The sequence below is a fragment of the Berghia stephanieae genome, chromosome 11 (assembly GCF_034508935.2).
Source record: "Berghia stephanieae isolate SIO BIC M18660-M18661 chromosome 11, UCSD_Bste_1.3, whole genome shotgun sequence".
Taxonomy (NCBI): Eukaryota; Metazoa; Mollusca; class Gastropoda; order Nudibranchia; family Aeolidiidae; genus Berghia; species Berghia stephanieae.
Window position 1 is genome coordinate 11,007,510 of NC_088370.1, and position 12,500 is coordinate 11,020,009.

The 12,500-nt window shown below is 36.5% G+C and overlaps 1 protein-coding gene across 9 annotated transcripts in view; it reads left to right on the forward strand.

Annotated features, from left to right (window-relative positions):
• The window catches only part of LOC144956755 (uncharacterized), a 214,479-nt gene that overhangs the window by 130,496 nt on the left and 71,483 nt on the right, over window positions 1-12,500 (forward strand). The window contains exon 1 of one of the 9 annotated variants that reach the window (XM_078887447.1): window positions 10,423-10,504. The exons of the other annotated variants lie outside the window; for them this stretch is intronic. Coding sequence (XP_078743573.1) covers window positions 10,503-10,504 — 2 coding nt within the window. The 5' untranslated portion in view covers window positions 10,423-10,502. Of the gene's footprint in view, window positions 1-10,422; window positions 10,505-12,500 lie in introns of those variants that run through there. 9 annotated transcript variants of the gene reach the window in all.

Sequence of the window (12,500 nt, forward strand, 5' to 3'; positions counted from 1 at the left end):
TATATTAATATATATATATATATATATATATATATATATATATATATATGTAAAATATATACCGAATTCCTTCTTAATCTTCCCATCCAAACGCTAAAGATGTTAAGGCATATTTGACTTGGTAACCACACATGCTTTCTCTTGATCGTAGACACAACATTTATTGGTCACGTCAGCAATAACAATACGGATACAGGGAAATCCCGTTATTACGTCCTCTCCCAGCCCCTACTGTTGCTATATCGCCGCCAACTGAAAGACGATGGACTAGGATTTCACTCGTTCGATGTACAACTGTGTAAATGCGATTTTGTCGTGCACATTAAAAAAAAATTGTTTAAAGCCAGAATTGGCTAAATTCGGATATCTCTCTCTCTCTCTCTCTCTCTCTCTCTCTCTCTCTCTCTCTCTCTCTCTCTCTCTCCCCTTATTTTTTTTTATTTTACAGGTTCGTATTTGTTTTTTAAACCTTAAAATTTGAATGGGAATTCGTGGAAATGATGTCATTTTTTTTAATTAATGGAGTAGAGCCTTGTCCAAATTAAACAACACTGGATCAATCAGTTAATTCTGAATCAGTAATACTAAATTCATAACGATATGGATGGAAATCGCGTGCGGTTTTTGTTGTTGTTTTGTTTTGTGTGTGTGTGTGTGTGTGTGGGTGTGTGTGAGAGAGAGAGAGAGAGAGAGAGACACTTTTAATTCATTTTGTGTTTTGAATTTGATGCCTTTGTCACGTCTGCAGGCTGTATTATATTATATCCGTTATACCGTTATATCGACAACTTTACCAAGGCTCCAAACGTGTCGGTATAACGAGGTGTTCCTGTATGAAGGTTGTCTATTGTCAGCTACAATCGATCGTTACATGGAAACCCGTGTCTTCTCTCCTCTTGTTCGGTTATATCGCATCGCATCGCATCGTTGCTTGTCATTTGATTTCTAACTATTTCTCTTACACAAAATTCTGCACGGCTAGAATTCCTGTTGCATTGTATTTATTTGTATATTTATTAATTAATTAACTAATGAATTAATTAATTAATTAATTTAGTTATTTATTTATTTTTTAACTTTATTTATTCATTTATTTATCTATTTATCTTTATTTATATATTATATATTTTTAATTTTTATATATATTAATTAATTTATTTATTTATTTATTTATGAAGTCCTAGACTAGACCTCACTGCCGCACCAAAATAGATAGTATGCGCTTGGCTAAGAAGCTCATAACATTGCCATCCGGAAGTAAAACGGACCAACACACAAAACTGTGTGTATCCATGAACGTTTATAGTCGGGTTAATACAGTTCAGTGAGCATTACTTATAAACGCGGATGGCAAAAAACAATAACAAAGACCTGAGTGACGTCATCTTCGACCTATCTATATGAAGTCCTAGACTAGACCTCATTGCTGCACCAAAATAGGCAGACCCGACCATAGAGAATACAGGAGCTTCTTCCGGTGTTTCAACGATGGTTCAGTTCATTGTTGACGGCTGTTTAGCCATGAGTGACCGTAGAAAACGAAAAGGCGACTGCAGACATCAAAGGGTAGGCTTATATCATCAAAGTATGTCTACATGATTGACATGGCATATAGGGAACTCAAAGAATCTGAACACGAGAGGTCGAGCGCCGCCATTTTCTTTTTTGTTATGCAACCAGGGACGATTAGCCACTAAAAAGTAGCTGTTGTCTGGTCTGTGGACCCGACCGACCGACCGACAGACAGGCTAGAGCGACAGACACACAGACTACTGGTCCTGTATGGACAGACCTGTCGACAGAGACTACTGTGCTGTGCTGTGCTGTGTCAGGGATTTCATCCTGTCCTGTATGCAGCATGGAGACAGGCTCCGTGTCCGTCAGAACCGAACCATAATAAATGTATGCAAGACGTCAGTCCGTCCGTCCGTCCGTCCAGCAATCTGTCATAAAACACAACGGGATTTACTTTTGGCTTGTCATGACACGGGACGATGGGCACACTCATTCTCTCTTCTCTCTCTCTCTCTCTCTCTCTCTCTCTCTCTTCTCACTTCTCATCTCTCTTCATCCTCTCTCTCTTTTCTCTATCTCTACTCTCTCTATCATCTCTCTCTCTCTCTCTATCTCTCTCTCTAAATCTCTCTCTCTCTTCTCTCTCCTCTCTCTCTATCTCTCTCTCTCATCTTTCTGTCATCCCTCCCTCTTCATATATATCTCTCTCTCATCTCTATCTCTCTCTCTATCTCTCTCTCATCTCTCTCTATCTCTATCCCTCTACTCTCATCTCTCTCTCTATCTCCTCTCTCTCTCGCTTTTCTCTCTCCCCTTATCTCTCTCTATCTCTATCTTCTCTCTCTCTTATCTCTCTCTCTCTCAAATTTCATCTCTTACTCTCTCTCTCATCTCTCTCCTCTTATATATATATATATATATATATATATATATATATATATATATATATATATATATATATATATCTCGCACTGACAAACTCACAATCTGGTTATGGTGGCGATGCTCGTGCTTTTTCTGATAGATAGGGATGTTTGTGATGGCAGACACGATGCAGGTGATACAATAATAATAATAATAATAATAATAATAATAATAATAATAATATAATAATAATAATAATAATAATAATAATAATAAATAATAATGATAATAATAATAATCATAATAATAATAATAATCATAATCATAATCATAATCATAATCATAATAATAATAATAATAATAATAATAATAATAATAATAATAATAATAATAATAATAATAATAATCATAATAATAATAATAATAATAACGATTGTGGTGGAGATTGGTAACGATGACGAACTAGTAAACTCTGGATTTGATCTCGCAAATTGCCAACTAACTGCAATGGGCCAGATAATATAATTATCTGATCGATGCAGGCCTTATACTACATAATAGGAATGACCCACCAACATCTGAGGACAGCGACCTCCATCTCCCCCCCCCCCCCACCCCCCTCCTTGCCCTTAGTAATAGTTCAGTGGTCATACAATGACCAGTATGCACTGCAGACTGCATAATATATTGCGCGGAGGGATATTTGAGGATAAAGGAAATAGGAAGGATTGGGGGGATTGGATGGAGGGGGGGGGTTAGTGACGGATACTGCACGACGCAAGGGTTATAAGTAGATGTGCACGCTGAGATAGTCTGGCTGACTGCTTATTATTGTAGTTATAGATAGTATGCGCTTGACTAAGAAGCTCACAACATTGCCACCCGGAAGTAGAACTGGCCAACACACAAACCTATTGTGTAACCATGAACTTCTATAGTCTGGATAATAATACAGTTAAGTGAGAATTACTCATAAATGTGAATGGCAAAAAAAACGATAAACAAACAATAACAAAGGCCTGAGTGACGTCATCTGCATACTATCTATAGATAGTTCGAAGATGACGTCACTCAGGCCTTTGTTATTGTTTTTGCCATCCGCGTTTGTGAGTTGATCTCACTAAACTGTATTAACCCGACTATAAACGTTCAAGGTTACACAGAGTTTGTGTGTTGGTCCGTTATACTTCCGGATGGCAATGTTGTGAACTCCTTGGCCAAGCGCATTCTATCTATAGGGTGGCCTTTATCAACAAGGATTCAACTGAGGTGATGCGTTTGCTTCTATTCTGCTGTACTTTGAATTGGGGCGGGGGGGGGGGAGGGAGAGAGAGAGAGAGAGAGAGAGAGAGAGAGAGAGAGAGAGAGAGAGAGAGAGAGAGAGAGAGAGAGAGAAGCAATTTTTAAAAAACACGCTTTTAAAATTTTGGCCAGAAAACTCGTCCCTCAGATTTCGATTGATTAAAACGACCCTTTTCCCGTCTAAAACTCTCAAACCTGGGACTTCATCATCCTCATTAGTCACCACCACGGTCATAATCATCATCATCATGAGCATCATCATAATTATCGTCATCATCATCATCATCATCATCATCATCATCAACAACAACAACAAAACCATCACCACTGGTCGTGCCCCCCTTTTTTCATTGACTACAACAGTGCGCAAATAATAATAATAATAATAAATACCTACACAGTTCCGAGTTCACCTAAGGGGAATGACTGGTTTAGTTTTCAGCGACCCCCCATAATAATAATCAGGTCCAGATAGTCGTTTTACGACGACTGCTGTAGGCCCTAAACCATAGCATTGCCCTAGCTAAACCCTCAACTTTGTCCAGGGGAAATCTCAGTCACCGCGGTAGCAGTAGACGCTTGAAAGGTGTCAGGCCGTCGTTGGTGATGACCCCCCGGGGGTGACATGTAACATATTATTGTTATTATGGTCTGCATTTTTATCGACGTCGTTGTCGTCGTCACTATCATCATCATCATCATCATCTTCATCTTCACCATACCAACTACCTCATCACCATCAACAGCACTATCATGAACATTATAGTTATAGTTTTCCCCATTGCCGTCATCATCATCATCATCATCTTCTTCTTCTTCTTCTTCTTCTTCTTCTTCTTCTTCTTCTTCTTCTTCTTCTTCTTCTTCTTCTTCTTCTTCTTCTTCTTCTTCTTCTTCACAATCGTCGTCATCGTAGTAGTAGTCATCATCATCATCATCATCATCATCATCATCATCATCGTCATCATTATCATCATCATCATCATCATCATCATCGTCGTCGTCGTCATCATCATCATCATCATCATCATCATCATCGTCATTATCATCATCATCATCGTCGTTCGTCGTCGTTCAGTCTCGTCATCATCTCATCATATCAGTCATCATCGTCATCATATCATCATCTCATCCCTCATCATCATCATCTTCACCGTCATCATCATCATCATCTTCACCGTCATCATCATCATCATCATCATCATCATCATCATCATCATCATCATCTTCACCGTCATCATCATCATCATCTTCACCGTCATCATCATCATCATCATCATCATCGTCATCATTATCATCATCATCATCGTCGTCGTCATCATCATCATCATCATCATCATCATCATCATCGTCATTATCATCATCATCATCATCACCGTCATCATCATCATCTTCACCTTCATCATCATCATCTTCACGGTCATCCTATAAACATCGTCATCGTCATGGTCATCGCCATGTTAAGGCTACAGTACTTTTACCGAGGTCACTGGGGACGATCGCGATGAGAAATGAAATGACCCCACGTATTGACATTAATTCACTATCGCCATTCATTGCACTATGACAAAACACTTGTTTTCTCGTTGGTTTTTTAATGTATTTTTCTTTTAATTTTTGTTAATTTGTTGCTGTTGTTTTTGTTGGTGTAGGGGGGGGGGGGGTATTTTCTTGTTTTCCTTTCGTTTTGTTTTTTAATTTATTTATAATAATTTTTGTTTTTTTTTTGCTTTTCGTTGTTTTTGTTTGTTTTTTTTTTTTTTTTTTTTTGTTTTTTTTGTCTTTTGCTCTGAGAAGAAAGGGGGGGGGGGTCATTTTGGCCGAAATACTTTTTCTTCACAAAGCCATGGATAAAAACATCGTCTCCGACTCATCAATGAATTGTCTCAAAAACCATAGAATACGCGTTTTTCCAAATCTCAAATTTGAGACTGTTGACAAGTCAGGATTCACGTTAATCGGGCGATGTTATTTGAATCAAATGTTTTATGATTAAAGAAATGTTTAAATAATAAATAATTACAAAGTGTTTAACTCACTCAATCCTAGAGATTTTTACTACTTTTCAAAATTGGAAAAAAATGTATTAAAATTGAGCATGTACATAGATAGTTTTATTCAGCTACCATTGACATGTAAAAATTAAGTAAAAATTAATAACTTTATTTTTGATAATACGCCTATAATTTGTCTCAGAAAAAAAATAATAAAGAGGGCATAGGGGTAAAAGTAACCCGGGGTAAACAACGGATATAGTCGATGTTAGGGTTGAGTGGGTTGATCAGCTCAAGGCTTAATTATAGAAGGAACGAAATTGACGTCACTCAGCTCTGTTGTTATCGTTTTTATCCAGCCATTTTTATGAGGAGTTCTTACTAAATTTTATTTTAATCATACTATCTGGTCTAGAAACGTTTTACGGTTACACGTTTTATGTGCTGGTGGTGCGTTATACCCGCCTGGTGGATGTTGTGAGTTTTTAAACTAAACGCATCGCATCGGTAGGTCTTGGCGAGTGAGATCGTGACCTTCGTAAAGTTATAGATAGTATGCAGATGACGTCACTCAGGCCTTTGTTATTGTTTTTGCCATCCGCGTTTGTGAGTTGTTCTCACTAAACTGTTTTAACCAGACTATAAAAGTTGATGGTTACACAGAGTTTGTGTGTTGGTCCGTTATACTTCCGGATGGCAATGTTGTGAACTCCTTGGCCAAGCGCATTCTATCTATAGATAGTATGCAGATGACGTCACTCAGGTCTTTGTTATTGTTTTTTGACTCCGCGTTTATGAGTAATGCTCACTGAACTGTATTAACCTGACTATAAACGTTCATGGTTACACACAGTTTTGTGTGTTGGTCCGTTATACTTCCGGATGGCAATGTTGTGAACTCCTTGGCCAAGCGCATTCTATCTATAGAGTATATGAAGTCCTAAAATGTAATGTAATGTAAGATGCGTCTGACAATAGAGAATACAGGACACTGACTGCGTTGATTGGGCTGATGGTGACGATCATCATCTCCTCTTCCCTGAGGGCACAATTTCCCCCCGTCGTCACGTTCGTTTGGGACGGGACGTGTTACATATTATGACACATAATAATATTATTGGTCAGAATCAGCGTGGGTGCGCAACCGGATGCGCGGGTTGACGGAGGTAGGAAACAATAACAAACCCACATGGTTGCCATTACCTCCACCATCATTCTCGCTCACGGTTTGTGGAAAGCACTTCATTACAGGCACGTAATAGTGAATCTAGTTTTTGTTTTGAACATTTCTATTATTATTCTTTGTAAATTGACCCATATTAAAAGAAACATACAAACAAAACAGGCATGACCAGTCACTAACAATGCCGTGTAGTGTGTAGACAGTAACACAGTACGGTGAACATGACTGACACTGGGATCGGAATGTCGGAACCCATGAGTCGTTCGCAACTCTGCCTCACGTATTCATTTAATCAGTCAATTTAATTTTTATTAAGCTTGCGTAAAACATACAAACAAAAAAGACATGACCAGTCACTAACAATGCAGTGTAGTGTGTAGACAGTAACACGGTACGGTGAACATGAATGACACTGGGATCGGAATGTCGGAACACAGTAGTCGTTCGCAACTCAGCCTCGCGTACTCATTTAATCAGTCGATTTAAATTTCATTTAGCTTGCCTATTCTTCAAGTTTATGATATATTCACTTTTTCTATTTAAAAAGGGTAATCCAAACAGACCATAAAAACGATTTTATAATAAGCCGACTTCAACTTCCATCACTTACGACACGAACTTATTTTGGGTGGGTTTTTTTAACAAAACCGTTTGACTCAAACTAAAGCTTCGGCATTGGATAAGGAGCGAGGTCCCTGTTGCCATCTTGCTTAGTTTATACAGAGACTGGGTTGCCAGCTTGGCTGTTCTTGATAAATAGTAGTAAATAGCACAACCTTGTGCAATGAGAGAGAGAGAGAGATTTTGAACAAAAAACGAATATCTCTCTCTCTCTCTTACCCTCTCTCTCTCTCTCTTGCCCTCTCTCTCTCTCTCTCACTCTCTCTCTCTCTCTCTCTCTCTCTCTCTCCCTCTCCCTCTCTCTCTCTCTTCCTATTTCATCTGTCACACTGTTTGACAATCTTCTTCACCTGGCTCACTTGTACTTGTAATATCGGGTGTAAGGTAAAATTTTGAACAATTATTATTATTTATAAAATGCAGAAACTTTGCAAATAAACGGATAGACTAGATATTAATTCGATTCGAAAAGTGAAACACAAAAGGAGAATTTGCGAATACCCGGTCCAGACATAAGCGTCATGGTCTTATTTATAAAGTGCAGAATCTTTGCAAATAAACGGATAAAATAGAGATTAATTCGATTCGAAAAGTGGAACACAAAAGCAGAATTTGCGAATGCCCGGTCCAGACATAAGTGTTATGGTCTTATTTATAAAATCTAGAAACTTTGAAAATAAACGGACAAGATAGAGATTCATTCGATTCGAAAAGTGGAACACAAAAGCAGAATTTGCGAATGCCCGGTCCAGACATAAGCGTTATGGTCTTATTTATAAAGTGCAGAAACTTTGCAAATAAACGGATAAGATAGAGATTCATTCGATTCGAAAAGTGGAACACAAAAGCAGAATTTGCGAATGCCCGGTCCAGACATAAGCGCTATGGTCTTATTTATAAAGTGCAGAAACTTTGCAAATAAACGGATAAGATAGAGATTCATTCGATTCGAAAAGTGGAACACAAAAGCAGAATTTGCGAATGCCCGGTCCAGACATAAGCGCTATGGTCTTATTTATAAAGTGCAGAAACTTTGCAAATAAACGGATAAGATAGAGATTCATTCGATTCGAAAAGTGGAACACAAAAGCAGAATCTGCGAATGCCCGGTCCAGACATAAGCGTTATGGTCTTATTTATAAAGTGCAGAAACTTTGCAAATAAACGGATAGACTAGATGTTATTTCGATTCGAAAAGTGGAACACAAAAGGAAAATTTGCGAATACCCAGTCCAGACATAAGCGTCATAGTCCTATTTATAAAGTACAGAATCTTTGCAAATAGACGGATAAAATAGAGATTAATTCGATTCGAAAAGTGGAACACAAAAGCAGAATTTGCGAATGCCCGGTCCAGACATAAGCGCTATGGTCTTATTTATAAAGTGCAGAAACTTTGCAAATAAACGGATAAGATAGAGATTAATTCGATTCGAAAAGTGGAACACAAAAGCAGAATTTGCGAATGCCCGGTCCAGACATAAGCGCTATGGTCTTATTTATAAAGTGCAGAAACTTTGCAAATAAACGGATAAGATAGAGATTCATTTGATTCGAAAAGTGGAACACAAAAGCAGAATCTGCGAATGCCCGGTCCAGACATAAGCGTTATGGTCTTATTTATAAAGTGCAGAAACTTTGCAAATAAACGGATAGACTAGATGTTATTTCGATTCGAAAAGTGGAACACAAAAGGAAAATTTGCGAATACCCAGTCCAGACATAAGCGTCATAGTCCTATTTATAAAGTACAGAATCTTTGCAAATAGACGGATAAAATAGAGATTAATTCGATTCGAAAAGTGGAACACAAAAGCAGAATTTGCGAATGCCCGGTCCAGACATAAGCGCTATGGTCTTATTTATAAAGTGCAGAAACTTTGCAAATAAACGGAAAAAACAGATTAATTCTAATCGAACAGTGGAACACAAAGGCAGAATCTGCGAACAACCGGTCCAGACATAAGCGTTATGGTCTTATTTATAAAATCTAGAAACTTTGCAAATAAACGGATAAAATAGAGATTAATTCGATTCGAAAAGTGGAACACAAAAGCAGAATTTGCGAATGCCCGGTCCAGACATAAGCGTTATGGTCTTATTAATAAAATGCAGAAACTTTGCAAATAAACGGATAGACTAGATATTAATTCGATTCGAAAAGTGGAACACAAAAGCAGAATTTGCGAATGCCCGGTCCAGACATAAGCGCTATGGTCTTATTTATAAAGTGCAGAAACTTTGCAAATAAACGGAAAAAATAGAGATTAATTCTAATCGAACAGTGGAACACAAAGGCAGAATTTGCGAACAACCGGTCCAGACATAAGCGTTATGGTCTTATTTATAAAGTGCAGAAAATTTGCAAATAAACGGATAAGATAGAGATATATTCGATTCGAAAAGTGGAACACAAAAGCAGAATTTGTGAATACCCGGTCCAGGCATAAGCGTCATGGTCTTGTTTAAATGAAACAATGCCATTTAAAAAAATATATGGTCAATGAGTAATTAAGCTAAATATGCGGAGTTCAAATAGATAATTTGATCTGTGAATTATTTTTATAATTAGCTGTTTTTATTCTCCATCATTTAGGTTATGTGATTAAGTTTATAATTGAAATACAAACTTTATCTCACTTATCAATGTTTTGCAATAAAGGAGAGTGTGAGTGAACCTGAGCAAAGGAAATTATTTGAGAGAGTGATATTTATCATGCTTTTCAGTTTGTAGTTGAATTCTAGAATGGATTCTTTATAGTTCTCATTGATTGTATGTCAGTATGTCAGTCTTTAGGACACCGATTACCCTAATGCGGCCACAATTTACAATGTGACGGCCACAAGCCCGTTAAACACAGAGTGGGGTATTGTTGTTTGCAAGTAATGCTATGGTTTTAATAGGATATCTGTCTCCTATTAAAATACATTCCTGTGTTGGATTTTGGATTAAATTCATGTCTTCTTCGGATTTTGGGATATTTAATTTTCATGGATTTTGATTGTGATTTTCAAGACTATTAATGTAAGTAAATGCCCAAATAGATATTTTTATTCATTTATTCTTTATTTATTTTTTTTAGTTTTGTTTTGTTTTGAAGCATTTATTATAAGAAATATTGTACATATGCACTTATACACCAAAGACTATATCCTTTCAACTGCTTATTATTATTATTATTATTATTATTATTATTATTATTATTATTATTATTATTATTATTATTATTATTATTGTTATTATTATTATTATTATTATTATTATTATTATTATTATTATTATTATTATTATTATTATTATTATTATTATTATTATTATTATATGATAATAATAATAATAATAATAATAATAATAATAATAATAATAATAATAATAATAATAATAATAATAATAATAATAATAATAATAATTAATAATAATAAGTGCATTGAGTGAAATCCCAATCATGGTTGCCCAAATAAAACTGGCGCTAGAATCCCGACTACCTGTCTAAACGAATGTTGTTTGTACGATACATACTAACTACACGTTCAATATCGGGGGCAGAAAATATACGTTTGGTTTTATGAAATTAAAACAGTAGTCCCACATTGTTCTTTGATGTTATTTGTGGTTGCATTTGCTTTGAAACTTACACATTATATTGTGTTACATTGTTTACAAAATATTTCTGGTACTCGTATGCATGTGTAGTCAACGGACCACCGGTCAATCGTGTTCTTTATTATTTTATTATTAATTTTGGCTTGACATCTTACATATGTGAATTTGACAGGTTGTTATGGATGGTAATTATAACATTAAGTGATTTTTAAACATTTTTACGGCGTTTTAAATGTCTTTCTTGCATTCATTGCCGAGCACCTCCACTTTTCTGTTACTATTTTAACGATCAGCTGATTTTCTCTTGCCTCCCCTTTAATTTCGCGGACTTTTTTCAGAACGAGGCGTGGGAGTGGCTAATATTATATTATATTATATATTATTATTATCATCTCGTCTGTTCGTTCGGGCGCTGGACAAATACTTTTTTCGCTTGTTTGTTTGTTTTTGGTTTGTTTGTTGTTTGTTTTGTGTTGGGGGTTTTTTTTTTTTGTTTTTTTTTTTTTGTTTTTTTGTTTTTTTTGTCTTTTTTTTTCGTTTGTTGTTCGTGTGTTTTTGTTGTTGTTTGTTTTGTGGGTGTGTGTTTGGGTGTGTATGTGTTTGTTTTGTGGGTGTGTGTTTGGGTGTGTATGTGTTTGTTTTGTGGGTGTGTGTTTGGGTGTGTATGTGTTTGTTTTGTGGGTGTGTGTTTGGGTGTGTATGTGTTTGTTTTGTGGGTGTGTGTTTGGGTGTGTATGTGTTTGTTTTGTGGGTGTGTGTTTGGGTGTGTATGTGTTTGTTTTGTGGGTGTGTGTTTGGGTGTGTATGTGTTTGTTTTGTGGGTGTGTGTTTGGGTGTGTATGTGTTTGTTTTAGGTTTTGTTTTTTGGGGGTTTTTTGTTGTTTTTTTTTTTCGCCAGTAACCGCTTTACGTCATACTCGATTTGATTAACCGATCAGTTAAGATGGCCTCTGATTTATAGTAGAAAAAAAAATATATATCAATGAAACCCGAGACTTCTATAAAGGTTTGGGTTTGAGAGACTTTGTGATGAGTTTGTGACGCCAGGGGGGGGGGAGGAAAGGGAGGAAAGGGAGGGAGGGGTGGGGGTATCTTATTTAATGGGTATATTATGTTATGGTGTCAATGTTTTCTGACCCTAATGATTAATAGTGTGATTTGTCAAATTATGGCTGTGTATTAGTACTAGTTGTTAATCAGCGGCAGGTGTTAGAAATTGTGCGAAATCTGACGGGGATTGTCCTGAGGGGTGTGTCGTGTTCACAGCGTGATCGATGGATGGATCAAGATGGATGGATGGATGGATAGATAGATAGATAAATAGATAGATGTTGGATAGGTAGACAGATAGATAGATGCTGGATAGGTAGTTAGATAGATAGATAGATGTTGGATAGATAGATAGGTAGGTAGATAG